At 42.8% G+C, this 18890-nt stretch overlaps 1 protein-coding gene across 1 annotated transcript in view; it reads right to left on the minus strand.

Annotated features, from left to right (window-relative positions):
• The window catches only part of DOCK7 (dedicator of cytokinesis 7), a 110271-nt gene that overhangs the window by 72951 nt on the left and 18430 nt on the right, over nucleotides 1-18890 (minus strand). The window contains 3 exon segments of the mRNA XM_010007972.1: nucleotides 1-3; nucleotides 5-108; nucleotides 13830-13935. The exon segment at nucleotides 1-3 is cut by the window's left edge and continues 60 nt beyond it. Coding sequence (XP_010006274.1) covers nucleotides 1-3; nucleotides 5-108; nucleotides 13830-13935 — 213 coding nt within the window.

Consider the following 18890-nt stretch of genomic DNA (forward strand, 5'->3'; position numbering starts at 1 on the left):
AGCAGGAAACTCCAGCAGGTCTCTCAGGGGTCCTGACTCCCCCGCAATGGGGTGTGTATTAAGGTAGTCCTCCAACTCAACTGGCTCCACTGCTTCTGTGAGTGGTACCTGGGAAAAGACAAACAATGGAAGGGTCTTAAAAGAAGGTGAAAGAGAAAAGAAAAATCCCAGGCACATACTCCACTTTGTGTTTTAAACCAGCTCTCCTGCCTTGCTGAGGAAACCTAATCTAACATCAGGTGATAATTAACCCTCATGGTGTTAACCTCAGCTAATAAAAATCAAAGAAAGCTATTTTTCATGTCTTATCTTTTATCTGTTATTCCCCTGGATATTTCTGACGCACACCATCATTATCCACAAAAATGCAAATTTAAAAAAAGGAATCTTCACCTATTTTCAATAAATTCATCAGTTTGCATTAAAAAAAAAAAAATGTTGTGCTTTATCTGCCTTGTGTATGACTTTGGATTTGTTTCTACCATGCTCTGATCATAGAGAGAACCTTCACCCAGATCCAAGATGCAAGAAAGCCTTTCACCCTCAGGCACGGCCCTCAGACAGGAATCCAGAGCAGGGGCTGATTTACCAGGAACACAGGAGGCCACAGAAATCTAAAACCTAACATTATTTTGAATCAAACCAATTCTCTGGGGACCACCAAAAGCAGTGTTTGTCTACCACAGGTACAAGTTTAACCACATCTTCTCCCTGATATTAGGACCTTTAGTGCCACGATGACTCTACTCGTGCCACGAAGGGACAGTACTCTAAATGAAAAAGCATCTCAAAATGCATCTTTGCTGGGCACAAACCTTGCACCAAAACACAAGGAATGACAGAACAAACAGACATGTAGGAAAACTGCAGATCCCACTGCCAGCACTGACCTCACCATACTGAAAAACTGAGCTTTCTTTAGGTACATGAAAAAAAAATAATTGCATAAACTATACACATCCTCACATTGCATAACTGTGTTTTTACATATGTATATTATAGAAATACATACATATATTCTGATATGAGATCATTATGCTATGAGGCTGTACATAAACACAGACATTAAGAAAATATAACACTAGAAACAAGTTCTGAGGAACCTGCCTTTACAGCAACTGACAGATTTCCTAGAATTCCCTGGCACATCCTAGTGAAGCTGAGTGCTTTAATGAGAATCACAAAAACACATCAAAATTCAGCAATTTTTCTCTACTACTTCCTCTTTCCTGTCATCCAGATGATTCCTGTAGGACAGGGAACTATCTGTAGCTTGTCTTCTGTTGGAGATGACAGTAAAAAGAACACTTATGACTTTAGTTTTGTATGTGCTTCTCAAAAAAATTGTTATGCCAATCCCAAATGCCAGTTTTTAAACTTCCATTGCCAAAAAGTTCTAAAATAAATCAACTTTTTACTCAAAGAAAAAGACTTGGCTAACACAGAGAATACTGACAGAATCTCTCCTGTTGCAGCCAACTTCAGTGAATACTGCTATTTTCTGAAAATACAGAAGGCAAATCCTTCAGCAGAAAAATGGTGTGACTCCAGTGAAGGCAGGTGAGTTGGCCCAGATGACTTTATGCCAAAAATCTGGTCCACCAAAAAAACAGGTATCTAGAAACTCATTATTATTTCTGCAATTTAAGTACAAGATAGAAATCAATTTCCATGTAAAGAAATGCACCGTAGTCACCATCACCTATTTAACTCCAAGCCCGCAACCTTTTTCCCACTTCTCATCCTGAATTCTTGCAATGAACTAAAAGTATGTGATTTGGAGAACTTCTGAAAATACAAACCAGGTACTTCTAACTGTTGTCATCAATGCATAACTTGTGATGAGCAGAACTTGTTGCTGGTCTCTCCCAAATTGCAGTTAACATGTCATCACCTCACACTGCTTCTTACCTTCAGATAAGACTAACTCCATTTGGTACCAGGTAACTGACAAAACATGGGACAGTTTATGATCAAGGAATTGCTAAAAGCACATGTTTTTTCAGAAGAGCTGCTGCATAATACTGCTGCTACTCTGTGTGTGATCCTTTCCACAGATAAACCTCAAATTCAAAGAAGAATAAGAACCCAGAAATGGAGACTCTTTGCAAATGAAGATAAAAATAAAAAAAATATATTGTTATTAATTAATTGTTAATAATATTAAGGCTGGGAAAAAGCCTTCTCTCAGGACCCCTCCTGGCCAGTCCAGCGCCCCAACCACACGGCCTGGGAGCTTCAGCTGGCCACTGAAAGAACCCTCACTGCTAGAAGGCCACAGGGTTAAAGTAGCCTCAGAGTTAAAGCTGCTTAACTGACCTTATTTTTAAGCTCTAACATTTTAAGACTTACTTTTACACCTCCTGCTGACTTTCCTTCCCCACTGGCAGCTCCAAAGCTGAGGCACCTTGCAGTGCACTTGTTCAGCAAAACTGAGCTGACCATGCAGGGGCTGTGCTTCCATCTGCACAAACTCCTGTGCATCTCCTCAGGTTAACAAAGAGGAACCTTTTCCTCATTCCCTCTGATCTTTCTAATCCCTTCGTCTTGATAAACGGGAAAAAAAAATTACAAACAGATGAGGAAGGAACTGCATTAAAGCAGAGTTGAGAGGGACATTCAGGACCAAGCAGACACAAGCCAGAAACTGCCACTGCCCCAAATGTACCATGTTTCCCCATTCCTGGCATTTTACATCTCAGATTTCACTTGTCCAACAAGAGCATTTTAATGTATTGGACAAAAGAGGAATGAGCTGGCTATGCTAGTAAAACCCCAATCCCAAACGCCTGGCAGTGTATATGGGGATATTCAACACCAGGTCCTGAGGCTGCACTCTGGGGATTTCCAAGCCCCTTGTTCATCTCAGGATTAGGTCCAAGGTTGCACTTCACACTTTTCCAGTTTGTCTCTTCAGATAACTATTGTACCATGAAGATGTAAACAAACATAAAAGTCAAACCCAGAAGCCTGTATTAGACTCACCATCTGTGCAGTCAGAAATACTGTCTAGCACCTGAGTAAACAGGCCAAACATAAATTCATAGTTATGAAGAGGAACAACTTCATGTCAGACTATTGGCAGATAAAAGGCAAGCACATTATTTTAAGCTTCAGATATTTGTGGGGGAAGAAGTGATGAAAGAGGAGAAGGAAATAAGGATGAATAAATGCACCAAAAGGAAAATGAACCCAAATGGTGTCCCCATGCCTGAAATGAACCACAAGAGCTCCCCTTGTGGCTCTCACTGCTGATGGCTTAACCTTTCCTCCATCCTGCTTTACACTCCTGCATCCCTCAGAAGTCATGGGTGAGACCACGAGCAGACACAGTACACAAGGAGCTATTCCTGTGTTATCTGGCCAAAGCATCAATCACCGGAGAATGTCATACAAACCCCTCAGATGGAATGACCATGCTGAAAGAGTCAGATGAATCCAGATAAAGACCAGGTTCACCCAACCTCACCATCCCAGCCTCACCACTGACTGAGGAGCAGCAGAACCTGCTCTAGCATTTTACCTCTGAGTCTCCAGGCCCAGTTCACCTCCTGGTGGCACCAGAAAAAGTAATGAGGCACCCAACAGCCGACTGACTACCCTGGCCAATCAGGACTGTGATACTTCCTTAGTTTAGAGCACTTTCACCCTTATCCTTGTGCCCCACTTGACAAAGATCTCCAGATTATCACAAGAATAGCAAGTCCCACTTCTCGCTACATATTAAAAAGTTTTGAAATCTGCTGCAGCAGAAATGGGGGAACAGCTGAGGAGCTTTAAAGCTGTTCTCTTCAATGCAACCTTCATCCCATATCCAGGAATGGCCTTTCCCACTCCTCCTGACAACTTCTAGGATGTGACAATAGGTGCCTCTTCCATGAACTGCAGCCAGTTTTTCTTCATCAGACTTCCAAAGGCACAGGGACAACTTCAGTCAACTGTTGGCAAACATGCAGTCCATCTACCCACCAGCTTATAAACCTAACAGGGGCATACTGGAGCATTAGTAAGAAATCACTGAGAAGGTGTCCATTTCTTGAAGTAAGAGTTTATTAAGACCTTCTGAAAACAGTTGTATAGGAGCTCTGGTCATCTTCCCTGTCAGGACTACGGAATAATCTAAAATACATGCCAAAAACATGCAAAGGAAAACCTGCTCCTAGAACCATAATTACTGTTCTTTTAAAAACACACTCCTGGATTTTGTACAGCCTGTAATTATAGATCTAATTTTGGGCAACCTTTCAGACAATTCCTCAACACACTTTTCACTCAGTCTTTTTCCCAGGACCAGACACTGCCACCTCACTGAGGACAAGCACCATTCTGGTGCTAATAAAATAAATGGAACCACTCAGCGAGAAAGGGGCCACTGGGTATGAGTAAGAGGGGCATAGCCTGCTGCCTGCCACTGTAAACACCAAACACAACCTACTGGTAAACTGAAGGTACAGAAGAAATCAAACAGGACTCTCTCTTTTTCAGACTCACACAGCCCAATCCCTCCAAATCAAACACATTGCTGGTAAATAATAGCTCTGCATATGTCCTTAACCTGATCGTAGACACACGCCCTGTCAACTTAACTGAGACACAGGCCTGATTGATCTGGCTTATATGAACTATTTAACACACACACACGTTCCATAGGTGCATCTGTGTTGTTGCAGTTATGGCTCTCAGAAGTTGCATTTTGAAACCCTATTTCAAAGGTTTACAACTCTCCTGCAACAGGGACAGTCAAGCTTTCCTCTTTTAGGCTGTGTTATTCTTCACTGTTATATCCCCTTAAAAGCTTGAAAATAAAAATTCGTTTCCTATCGACTTTGTCCTTCCCCAGACAGCAAACATTGTATTTTGCTGTAGTTTTAGTGCACTGCCGGCCGAAACATGTCTCTGTCCTATTTATGTCCTCTTTTTGAGCACCTACATGTATCATCATCATCAGTTACAGAAGAAGCATCTGCACAAACCTGGTGACAGGGGCAGGAGCCTCTGCTAGGGAATGCGGAGGAACTCCATGGAGGACAACACACCACCCACTTTACTTCAGCCAAGCATCTCACCCAAGGGCAACAGGAGCGAAAGGCTGACACGGAGGGAAAGCTACACCCCAGGCACCATGCTGGAAAGCTCATGGCTTATTCCATCCAACCAAGGAAGAAAAATAAAATGCAAAGGGCAGATCTGCCTTAGACCTGCTCTGCTGTGGTGTTCATAGAACAGATGGGTGCACAGATCAGACCTCTCTGACAAGCAGGACTTCCCATGGGTCCCAGTGACCAGAGCTCAGCCAACCAGTGATGTTGGCTGTGTGGAATTGACTGGGAAGGCAGCAGCAGCCATGCCCCAAGGGAGCTCAGCAGCCAGGAGTGTTCAGGGACAGGTGATTCAAAAGGCAGCAGGGATGCACAAAGGAAATGGGGATACTTGTCATAGATGTACTTTCCCATTATGCTCCAGAAATGACCTAAGTATTTAATTAGCATGCCATTTAATTAGCCGTTATGAAGTGCCCTGCCTGCACAGACTCCCTCTCCAGTTTGCCGCATTATTGAACTGATTACACCAGGACCTGAGGACTCAAGGTCTGCTCTCCTGGGCACTGAGCAGAAGGTCAGTAAGGGATCACAGCAGCAACTAGGGTAGAACAAGGGACAGTTACTATTTCCACCTCACAGATAGTGATGGAAGCATAGATGAAGTCCTATGCAGATCGTTGACATGTGCTCTGACACCCACAGGCATTCAGATTTTTGCCTGAAGGACTTTAACCCAGCCTTTTCCTGCACAGAGAGCTGGGCAGAAGGGATATTTCTAGATCCTGTTCCAGAAGTTTGTTGCCTAACTCACACGTGTTGCACTGAGCATCATAAGTAGTCTCGTGGGACACACTCTAAGCAACACATAGATCCCAGCTATGATTCTGAGGCTCTTCCAGCCAGCGTGTCAACACAGCCATGAAAAGCACCCTGACCCTTGCATTTCCCTCTCCCTCCCTCACCTCTGCCCTCTCAAGATGCTTATTCTTACAGGGAGCCACAATGGCATTTTAAATGGTTATGATGTGATGGCTTGGCAGGATGAATCTGGTAAAACAGGGATTTGAAACCAAATTGCACATGGCCCAATCCAAGACCAATTTTTCTTTTATCTAAAAAGAGATTAATAACCCCCAAGGGCAGAGACCCAGTCTGAGACAATAACAGAATAATTTGGGACCCTGTCAAAATGACAATAGCAAGGACTGGAAGGTTATACCTCCTGCCTCCTGTGTGAGAGTAATACTCCCTGCAAGGATATGATAAGGGACCTTGAAAAATTAACTTTGCAGAGCTCCTCATCACAGGGAGGATCCTGACTACTATTTTTACTTGGCAGCTAGGCACTTCTTCAAAATCAGGCTGATGTTTTTTGCCCATTTTGAAAGCAGGACAAAGTTCCGTCTTAATTTCAATACCTCCTTAAATATTAAACCATTTATAATATGCTAAAACTGTAACAGATTGTACCAAAGCTCCCAATTCTAAATTAATACCAACTTCCCACCCACTGCCACTCTGAGCAAAATCTTGGAAGGACAGAAGAAGCAGATTAACATTTCAAAGCTGAGCCCCAGCCTTCCCTTAGCTATCTGCTAGGTCTGCAGGACAAACAGTCACTTCCCCTGTTGAGCATTCAGGAATGCAGATGGCCTGTTCTTCTTGTGGCAAAATCCTGTCACCCTTAAAGGGATACTGGTATCTCAGGGAACTGCAACAGGAGTCAAATTTGAGAACATGGAAAACGTAACACACTAAAAGCAAAATAATAATACAATTTGTAGGCAAGTTCAGGAAGGTAACAGTTTAAAGAAATATATTTGAGAAACAGAGGCATCAGATTTATTTTAAGTGTGAACTACAGGCCACAGTCAACTCTAAGAGGCTTTTAAACATGAGCAGTGTAGTATTAAGCACTGACAATGCTAGAGTATTAAAAAACATGTTTTCCTTGCATAAATTACATTTTCTTTCACTTTAAACACTTAGTCCGAAACTGGCCATCATTAGATCCAAATTCCAAGAGTCACATATTCATCTACTGTCATTACTGCACTTCAGAAAACCCATACCCCTCATTTCATATGCCTAATGACTGGTGAGTACAGAGCACTCCTGCACTTAATTTTCTGGTTGCATTTATAATACACAGAAATATTCAAATGAAGCAAGGAGATTCCGAGGCAATCTCTGCTTTTCATCAACCCCAGACAGCTACCAACCCTCAACTAGGAGGACAACTCCCCAGCCATAAAGTGCAGTCATTACCTCCACATCCATGCGTACTGCCTCTGGAATGTAGTTCCATATCTCCTGCTTTGCTCAAGCTTTTATTATTTCTTTTGCATGGCGTTTTGAAAGATGTAATTAGTATAGAGAGGAGCTGATAAAAGTCCCTCATTTCAAATTGCAAACGTGCCTCAAAAATTTCTGTAAGCATTCCCTGTTGCAGACAAAAATTGTTTTAGGAATAGTCTGAAGCCTCCATTTTTAAGAGGTGAGAAGATTTAGTATTAAGTTTTGGATTCTTTTTACAGACAAGCCTGATACATAATGTGTGTCAGATTCCTATAATATCACAATGCTTGAAATGGAAAAAGACTCTAATTAAAGTCAGTATTTGTAAATACACCAACCTAAGGAGGGAAGTAACAGCCAGTCACAAAAACAGTGAGATGTTTTATGTACAAATATTACTAGGTTACTTGCTATTATAACTGGTTGCTAATGTAAGAGGCCATTTGGGTATAAAAATATTAATATTAATCAGAGATTAATTAGTTATCTGGGAATACTAAAGTAATTTCTTACCAAACCTAAAAAGACACAAGTTATGCCTCCAAGGATAGGTAAGAAGAAAGACAGTATCTTCTTTGATGATTAAGAGTTGTGTAATTTCACCAAGACAGTAATATTTCAGCGACACAAAGACTTTGATACAGAAAACCCAAGTGCTAGGGTTGATCTGAAAGAGTTACCCTCTGAAAAACTGCCAAAACGGAGAGTGCAGAGAATGATACAGCTAAACCATCAAAGCTCCACTATTAAAGAAATGAAAAAGCTAAACGGCTTGACCAGAGACTTCAGAAAAAGACCAGACTTCCCACTTTTGGCAGAAACACTACACCAGAGCAACAGAGATGGATCTTTCTGGATCTTTAAGGTTCATATGGGCACTGGCCACTGGTGCAAAAGCTGGGCACACCCACCCAACCCTGCTCAGGTCCCTTGCTGTGCCTGTGGCAGCATTATTATTAGCATGACAGATTGCAAGCAGACTAACAGGGACTTGGACTGAGAAGTTTTACATTGCAATTTGAATCCAATCTTAAGAATTTTTTTGCAGTTTAGGGTATTAGCAGCATTTCTACTACACATCAGTTTCTTTAGGCATTTTATTCCTGAAAAAGATGTGTCACAATTCCCTTTGATAAACAAGGAGCATGATTTAATGGCATTTTTAGATTCTGAGTAATTGCTAACAGGCCTGTCATGAATGCTTCATTTCAGTAACTGAATTTACTTGGTATAATAACATTTAGTTAAGGTTAGTTATCTCTGGTAACATATAAACCGTGCAGATAAATGAGTGGATACCAGAATCACCAACTTAACATATAAAATGCTCATGATCTCTGCAACACAGCTCATTACTGACTCCAGAAACAGTCTGTAGCTGTTTCAGTTTACTGAAGATATTCACTCTCCAGGAGAGAAGAGTTAACTGTGAGTAATTCCTAATGGGAGGAGACAAGGAAGAGGATGTGGATGCCTCTCCCATCCTCCCCTGCCTGATGAGGATAGACCATTCAGTAACGCAGGGCAAAACCTCCAGGAAATACATTTAATGGGAATCACTATTAAGCCTTAATCAGCTTTGAGAGAGCATTAAGACTTGGCTCATTTTCCTTTTCATTTTAGTGATTTTGATGATAAAATCACTTGGCTCTGAACAGTTCAAAACGTCCTTTTCTATGCCACACAGGGCTCTGTCATGTTTTCCCTTCCACATGTTTTGCATTCATTTGCACAAATTATCTTTTCTTCTTCTTTTAAATGATGCTAAAATAAACAATGAAAATATACAAAGGAACCTATATTCTCTTATGGAATTAATCAGACACTATTTCTGAACACACAACCAAAGTCTGACATCCAATAAATCCAAGACAAAGCTTCAATTAGCCCAGATAATGCCCATAAACCCAGCAGTGCTTTACAAGGATATGCAAATGTCAGCACCTTTATTTTACAGGGAGAAAATGGAGTGTTCAGAGCAGACATGGTCAGATCACATCATGTCCAAGAATCCAGACCCCTTTATTCCCAGACTAATTAGCATCTCTTATAACAGGGCTCCTCATACTAACATTCAACTATGTCGTAACACACACCACCAGGATAACATCACCAGGCAGATGTTATCCCTAATCCTTTGGAAACAGCTGTGATTCTTCTGTTTCATTTGCACAAATTATCTTTTCTTCTTCTTTTAAATGATGCTAAAATAAACAATGAAAATATACAAAGGAACCTATATTCTCTTATGGAATTAATCAGACACTATTTCTGAACACACAACCAAAGTCTGACATCCAATAAATCCAAGACAAAGCTTCAATTAGCCCAGATAATGCCCATAAACCCAGCAGTGCTTTACAAGGATATGCAAATGTCAGCACCTTTATTTTACAGGGAGAAAATGGAGTGTTCAGAGCAGACATGGTCAGATCACATCATGTCCAAGAATCCAGACCCCTTTATTCCCAGACTAATTAGCATCTCTTATAACAGGGCTCCTCATACTAACATTCAACTATGTCGTAACACACACCACCAGGATAACATCACCAGGCAGATGTTATCCCTAATCCTTTGGAAACAGCTGTGATTCTTCTGTAAAACAACTGAGTATACAGTAATTCTGCTTATTTGCAAATTTTATGAAATCCTGCTCTTCTAATTAAAATATTAAAAAAAAATATAAAAATAAAGAAGATTTCCTTTTCCTAGAAAAAAACCCAGAAGTTTAGGACAACAACCAGTAAGATTTCAACAACTCTCTTTGGCACTCAGAAGTGAAGTATTCAGAAATCTAAGATTTTATAAGTCTTCATTTATTTGAAAAATATAAATAACATTAAGCACCAAAAGTTGCTGAATGTAGAACAAGACACAGAAACTGCTGGGCTACAACTAAAGAGAGGTCCAGATACTTAGTGATCTTTTTCTGTTCTTTGATAATATCATATGCCCTCATAAAAGGAAAGCACACACAGGGAAAAAAACAGAGTGCACATCTATTTGCAGACACAAACCAAAACTCTGCTCTTCCTACACCAAGGCAGCATAACATGCAGCCATTAAACAGCAAAACAAGGCTCACACAGATTTGGGTCACTGCAGCTGTAACTCGTGTTAATCTCTGACAACCCACAATCCACCTTCATCCAGGTAAAACTACTGCAGAAATCCAGAGGGGGGGATCAGGCCTCTGCCACACTGCAGCATGCAGCAAGGAGCAGGAATAATGGATTCAACAGAAGGTGAGCAGGCAGAGTTAACAAGCATCATAGCTCGAGGAGTTGCTCAACAGAAGAAATAAACTTGGAAAGAAAAGAAAGTGGTTAGTCACAAGGGATTATAATAGCCCATAGTAAACAGCCTGGATCATCAAATAAACACAACAAATACCCCATCCTGCAAGACACTGGGGAATTCTTTGAAAGGAAATGTGAGCAATTTCAGTGCATTCAGTTATGGAGTTTGGTGGTGAGAAGCCCCAGTTCCCACGAGGGAATGCTGAACCTCCTGATGCATGGGAGATGAGCACAGCACCAGGGTTACAACCCAGAATAAGCAGAAAGGTGCAAATGCACACTCGATTTACCAGTGGATTTAGAGAGCAAAAGTAACTTGAAAAAAAAAAATCTCCCTCATCTGACCTCAAGACCTCACCAGCTCCTATTTCTCATTACCAAATTGTCAGTGCTTTCTGTTCTGGATTTCAAAATCAAAAGCTCTGTGGTGCAAGGACTGCACCCTGCAGGGAGTCCCAGCTCAGCACACTGGGTTATACAGGAAAAGCCTCTGAAGGCTTTGGACCTGTCGCTGTGGTTGGAGGAATGTGCAATTAAAATCAGCTGCTCCTAAAGTGGCAGAAGGGTGGAGGCTGACAATAATAAACCACAAGCTCCTGAACAGTCATTTGAAAACAGTGTCTTCTCCCCAGCTCTACCAGCTACTAAATTAGAAACAGTTCTGGCAGCACTTTTTTTGTTGCTCATGAAGGGAAAGGAAGGACACTTGCTAAAATTCAGATGACAGGTTTTTGCATTTACTCCAGGTTCAACCACATGCAAGTCTGTTGTGTGTGAAAAGTCCCTGCACTGGCTTCAGCCAACAAGAAGCAAGAGGCCCAACCAAGCAGTGCTGAGGGTCCTTCATTCACAAAAGCATGCATTTCTCCATAAAAATGTCCCCACTGGACTGTGTGTGATAACCATCAGATGAATTACATAAGCAGCTACTGTTGGCAACTATCAACAGGGATCATAGCTATCTATGGAAGTGCTCAACGCGATGAGCACTGGATAGGACAGACCACATCTGCATTATCAAAGCCCTCCAGTTCCATGCTGCACACTCATTAGTGCCACTTGCTGCCACTGTGGAGAGACTCACATGACACTCTATCACATGGCATTAATAAAAGACCCATACATTACAACATAAGTTACATATTTAAACCCACACTCTACACCCCACTCCAGGCTTTCAAACCAGTAGGGCTACACAAAACTGCCCGGCAGATTCAGGGCCTTCTATTTCTTCTCCATGAAAGTGTAATGACACACAAACTTCTGAACTTTTCCAGAGTAAACAGCTAATGCGTTCCCTCTGCATAATGTTTATTTTCAAATCAGGACAAGCAGGCACAGCAGATCCTGATGGATGCCTAAGGGAGAGAAATTAACCCAAAATTCAGCACAACCAAACCTCTGTCATATTATGCAGCCCAAGGGTAAAGACTCATGACTTAACTAAATATCCTTTTCCTACAGACTATCTCCTACAAACTATCACTCAATGTTAATCATGCTTCTGAAGAGCATCTCTGCTCAGCACAGAATTTCATGTGACTAACTAGGAGCTCATCACATCAACCATCACACAATGCAGTTTGGCAGGAAAGGCTCAGAGCCTGATTCCAGTTACCATGACCTTTTCCAGGATTTTTACAGATTCTTGCATACATTTACAAGAAAACAAAACAGCAACAGGATAATGAGAAATACCAGAACTGAAGACAAGGCTGACAATACTGTGACCAATGAATCTCATTCGCAGTAAGAATTACATGTGCAGACTGACAGGGCTGAAGCTCTGAGCACACATTCTTTGATTACTGCAGAATGGAACAACCTTAGAAATGGGAAGAAAAAGTGGAGGAGACAATTCAGAGCCAAGGAAGTTGATAGAAGGAAAAACCACTATCAAAGTCATGGCTGGCTGAGGAACAGTTTGGAGTGGTACATGAAAAAGATGGCACTTTATGAAAGGCAATTCAGCCAACTTGTTCCAAGATGAAACTACCACATGTGAGATAATTGAGGTACAGAAGCTTGTGGGATGGACATCCAATGGGTCCTTCAAAAGCAGGTGTATTCCTCAGCTATCCACTGCTGCAGGGAGATGGATTCCATGTCCCTGCGTGCTCCATCCAGTGTCAATAACAGCAGGGGACCCTCCCTGTTACCTAAGACTGGATTATGCAAAAGACCACACAGAACTGCCAAGTCAGGGCTTTGCATTATCATTCCACACCCCTACAGAGATTGCTTCGATAAAGCATTAGCCCTGGTCACACCACTCTCATTAACCCCTCCTCCTTTGTGCTCCCTCATCATTAAGGCTGGGCACACAGCTGGCAGAGCCGCCCTTGTGGTCTCCTTGTACTCACACAGATGATGAAGAGGGAAACAGGAATTCCAGCCCTCTTCGATTCCCAGTGACTCTAGCACAGCTGGATCTCCTTAAAGATGAACCTTCAGCCTGCAGCAAAGTCACTCTTCAATGCTAGGGGTCAACTTAGTCTTGGAGATCCCTTTTTTGAGATGATACTAATTCCAAGGACACATTTGTGCTTGGTATGAGAAGCTTTAAGGCAGTACTTGGGACACAAAGCAGCACATGGACTGAGGAAACTCCACAGGACCCTACTCCAAAGCAAGAGAAGAACTCTTGTAACCTCAGAACACTTGTACAGACTACCAAATTCAGGGCACATTTCCAGTACTGCCTGACCTAATCAACTCTCTTAGGAGGAAAACAAGATGCTCTAATATTTGGGTTTGAAGTTGTCTGCTGCAAAAGGAACTGCTATGATCCAAAACAACAAACTAAACTGAAGGAACACTTCAGCAAGAGACACAAGAAAACAGCTATGTGAAGTGCATGAGCTTGCAAAGAGCTCTTCATGCAGAGGAACACACACGCATGTGGAACTGGATGCCCAGTCCAGGCTGTCCTGGGAGAGAACAACTAACATCTGGTCAAGGGAGCCCCTTGTCCTACAAAAATTCTGCAGAAACAAATTCCCAGCCGTAGAGACCTCCAAAATCAGCAGGTTTTGCATGGAATTATTTTCCTCAGTGTTACCAGGGCCACTTAGGCCAACAACCTGTCAGCACTGCAGTATCTTCTCAAAAGGTATGTAATAACCAAAATATTATAAAAGAATCACACACACCTTCTGCAGTCTTCTGTGCTCCAAGCATTACTTACAGTTGTATGATGAGAGACACTGCCTCCAATATTGAGGTTTTTGAGAAGCTGGGGAGACCCTCCATACTGCCCTGAGATCTGCTTCCTGACTTCAGCAGCTACAGTTCTGAAATGAGACAGGAACACATCACATTTGTAATAGAATTACAATAAAGATGATACATCAAACATTCTTTACGCTGCTGTTGAAATTAAACCAAATACTTAGTGCACTGGTTGGAATAAGAGTGTCACCAGCCACTGAGAACAGACCTTTTACATTAAATTCCTGGAGAACCATAAAATTCTTGCAAGGCTGCATTATACACATTCTTAACAGCAATTACAGGGTGGGTTTTTTTTCCTTTTGTGAACCATGCACATCTGTGGCAATAAAATGCATGTGACACTCAGCACAAATAAACTTGTTCCCAGCAGGCTCTTTCCAGTTCCTACCAAGGAAAGCTCTCCTCCAGCACTCTCTGCATCCCCCAGCAGTTCCAAGCCTGGTCACACATCTGTGCTCTGCTCTTCCATTTTCATCTCTTGCCTATTTTTGATTCTTGCAGTCACAGACAGGAGGACCAGGAAGCCCCTTCCACCCAGTACCCAGCCCTTTCAACACCCAGCTCAGAGGAATAAAAGCAGTCCTACACAGCTGAAGTACTTAAGGAACAGCTCACAGGAAACAAGTGACCAGGTCAGAACAAAAACCTGTTTCCCTTTCACATGGGAAAGGCAGTGGTGGCACTCTGGTGACTAGCAAAGGGGACACACAACGTACCGGCAGGGCACAATGTCTGGCCTCTGCCAGACAGAAATCCCACCACTGGACAGCTTAGCTAACCAGCAAGGAAAAATACAGATCAGTCCTTCCCTGCCTGGAGGGTGAAATCCACACTGTGCCTCTCTAGGGTCTTCTCCCCAACAAGTCACTTTGTCACTGATAAGCCTGAAAACCCAGCAGTTTGGTAAACCCACCATGGGAACATCTCAGCAAAGGAAGAGCAGATCAGAGGGGGAAATCTGCCAGTCATAGCCTGTCTTAACAAACAGCCATGGGTCAAGCCTGAACACAAACATCCACCACCTCCATTCTGTAACCCAGCAGTAAGCTGGGAGCTCACCTTGGCAGTAAAGCTGGGACAGCCAAGTTTTGAGTATTGTGGAAATGGTTTTGTTTCAAAACCAGATTCTTTCAGCAAAAAAACCCATTTGGCTGAAAAGCTGCTGACTGCCCCTGCTCTGCAGGACCTCACCAACACAAGATCTCTTCTCCAAGAGTCAATGCCCCATTTGTCCCAGCTGTCAGTCAGTATACCACAGCACCATTCTGTCTCCAAGAACAAAGACCCAGCTCCAAGGAGACAATGACCAGTACATAATACAGATGAGGAGGCTGGAAGGACACAAGTGATTTTTTTTTCTGCCTTATCAGCAATCTGTGCAGGAACAGCACCATGGCTAACAGACTGGCTCCTGATGTCACTCAGGGAAATGTGCTCTGGATCAGCACGGTGCATGAGCTGCTGCAATCGTGTCAAGGAAAGATGGTTAAACCTCTCCTGAGCAAAATCTTCACATCAAGGTGGGCTCCTGGCTTCAGGACTGCTGTGGCAGTGAAGGCTGGTGTGCTGGAATAGGGTAGGCAGAGGGAACTGATGTCAATGGAACAGAAGGGAACTCTAAAAGGGAACTAGCTGGGACAACTAAGCCTGCCATGGAGAGCAGATGTTTCCTTAGGCCAGAGGATGGGAGTAAGATTAGCTGGAAGAAGTATTATTGTGTCTTTTTAAAAAGTGGACTGCAGAAGGAAATTTAAAAAACATGTTTTAAGCATTCTGGCTGCAAGAAGTAATGTGCTTCATGTTTGCCCTGATCCACAGGAGACTATGTTTTCACTTCTGGAGGGCGGCTTCTGAAAGGAGACCAAACAGCTCCTGCTGGGGCCAGACAACATTCGGACAACATCCAGGCTGTCTGATCACCCTCAGAAAAATCATCCTCCCTGCTCCCACCAGTCACACTCACAGACATGCACACATGAGAACAAACCATGCATGCTGCAAAGCATTTATAGGAAAATTTTGAATGTATTAAAATGGCTGCTTGGCATGGAAAACACTCGGCATCTGTGGCTGATGAGATTTAAAAGCTTGCCCTAGGTTGCAGACAGTCTCTGCTTTAAACCTGATCTCTTGCTGGGTGTGTGTTTTGTGTCAGTCCTGATGGTACACAGAAGAGTCCTGCATGGCTGGCAGGAAAAATCAGAACCCACGTTTCCCCTTGCAGCACAGCACAGGAAAACCTAAAAATCTTTCCCCATTTTCAAGAGACAGTTTGCAGACGGAAAGTAAAGCCAGAGGAGGAAACCCATCCTCAGCTGTGAAACCACAGCCATGTCACTCAGCACTGCTGCTCCTCCTGCATGTGGTGGCTCCTTATGATCCTGCGACGTGTTTTGTGATAGATTCCAGAGGGGTTCTCCATCCTTTCTTCTTCTGCCTACCTCAGCTGGGTGGCTCTGCCGTGGCTGGGAGCTGTGCTGTGTTTGGAACACAGCCTGTCAATACACCCTTAACTCCAGCTGTGACTGTGCTTTACCCCAACTTGAAGCAGCAGCAAGCTTGGCTGCAATTATAGCATTGCTTAGGGGCACTGTGAGCTTGCACGGATGCCATTACACTGTCTGACATCATCCCTGCTGACAAGGTCACTTGATGCAAACGGGGAAGAAACATGGTGAAAGAAAAGGGTGGCACTGATCAGCAGGGCTTCTGACCACGTGCTGTACATCCATGTTAGTTGATAAATTCAATGGATACTCAAAAATGCCCCTGAAGCATGATCATAGAAAGTCAGAACTAAACAACCTCCAGCTGACCAGGACAGTATTTTTGCTTTCAAGTTTTAAGTAGTCCTACCTCTTCAGCTTTCACAATTACCAATCAAACCTCCCCTTGCATGAAGTAACTGGCTACTGCCTAAACCTTGAAATTCCCAAGTGGAGTCTACAGGACTTATCACTACTTACTCCAAGCCTGCAGTCTAATCCACAGCTCTCGTTGGCTGCCTTTCTGTACCACAGGATTCACAAATCTATTGAGCATCATCTCCTCTACTGGAAAGAAAACATCATGCTTCTGCCATTTAGAAACCATCTTCCAATATAATCCGATCACCAAGTGTATTTATAGGTAATCTATACCCATTTGGTTTATGCCAACACCATCTGTTAGTTTCAACAGCCTGCCTTCACACTCCTTCCTACTTGCAAGGTACTCCCAAAAATGAGCCCCATCCCCTCCCAGCCTCCCCTCTCTGCAAGGCTAGGCAAGGGCAGAGGCTGCATCAGGCTTTCTGCTCCCTTCAGCATCTCCATGGCTCTTCACATTTGTTCCAGTTGGCAGTCATGCCATTTAACACACTGTGTTGCATCCTGATCACTCACTCCAGGTAAGGCCTGACCAGGGCTGTGTAGAACCAAATGAGTATTTGCCTATAAGAAAACCCCTCAGCTGACTACCTCTGGGACTGCTTCCTCACTGCTTCATCACAGATGTTCAGTTTCTCTGAAACTGCTAATACAATTGCCTTCTCCTCCTCCACTTCCAAAAGCTGTTTAAACACCCATGACAAATGCCATCTATTCATACCTAGTAAGTTCATGTTATATTACAACCCTGAACACTACTAACTAGAAGCTATTCTTCCTAAACCAATTTAGGTTAAAAAGTGTATTACACCAAACCTAACCAGAAAAGAGAAATAAATCTTAAAATAGCCTCAAATTTTTTTAAAAAATAAATCCATTTGGCAGAACAGAACAGCCATTAAAGCTCTCGATAATTAAAGGGACAAATAAAAACTGCCTTAATAACTACCTTATATTCAACATGCAACCTGGGATCCATAGACAAACATTGTAGTTAATTACAGCCCACAGCCTCATGAATGTCTGTTTAAAGTACATCTTCCCTAGACATTTCCTTTCTGACCCTCTTCACTAGTTAATTATTGTGTGTGCATGTGGTTCACACAGAAAAAAAAAAGAAAAAATAAAAGGAGAGGCAAAAAAATCCCCGGGCTTCTAAAGCAAAACAAAACTGGTCATTCTCAAAGTACTCAGAGCTGTAAATAACAAAATGAAACCATTTGTTTGCACTTCCACATTTCTTTATTACACACAAAAATCATTTCTGTTTCTTTGTGGTCTACCCAGTCAGAACTAAAAATTGTTCCTTTCTTTGGTTTTGTTGGGGTTTTTTTGTTGAGTTTTTTTTAGCTTAAGAAGCATATTGGAAGTAACAATTATTTTCACCTTCCCAAGAAAAGGCTCACCAAGACCTGAGCAGTTATGTCAAGCAAGATTATGGACTCTTTCCTGTCACAGAAAAAGGGGGGTCAGGACACAGTCATCAGATCATCTGCTGCTGTGATTTGAGGAAGTCTCTCTTTTCCACAGCCCTCCCCAGTTTGAAAGAGCAATGTAAACTGTTTCTCCCCATCCCACTAGTGACAAAACAGTTACTTCTGCCTGCTCATCTTGTGTGTCACGTGCAGTGACTACATTCAGCCAGCCTCTGCCTCTTGAGAAAGACAGCCTGGTACAGTGAGGCATCTGTGCCAATTCATAGCAAAGCTGCTCGTTCTCTTTCCTCAGGAGAGAAAATGGTACTTACATAGTTGATTTTTAAAGTGAAAGATCCCACTTTGTTCAGCCAGCTCACTTGGATACAGCTCTGTACATGGCTGGAGGCATCTAGCCTACTTCAGCCACTATGTGTGGAATTCCCAAAGCTGAATGACATTGGCAGGCCCTATCCATCCTGCCTGCAGTTGAGATGACCTGTTCCTCTGTCCCTCCCTGCTCTACCTGGGCTCTCTGCCTGTGGAACAGACAGTTCCATCCAGGCTAGAACCATGGTGTGACTCACCAGGTATGCATTGTGGTGGATGAGGGAACCTGCTCAAGGGAAAGCTCTGGCCTTCAGCTACCCTGACACTTCAGTCATGTTCCTGGTGCAGCCTTCCTCCTAAACCCGAGGTCCTGTTTCCTTTGGAGTGAACTCTTTCACCTTT

The sequence above is a fragment of the Chaetura pelagica genome, unplaced genomic scaffold (genome assembly GCF_000747805.2).
Source record: "Chaetura pelagica isolate M959 unplaced genomic scaffold, ChaPel_1.0 scaffold212, whole genome shotgun sequence".
NCBI classification, from domain to species: Eukaryota; Metazoa; Chordata; class Aves; order Apodiformes; family Apodidae; genus Chaetura; species Chaetura pelagica.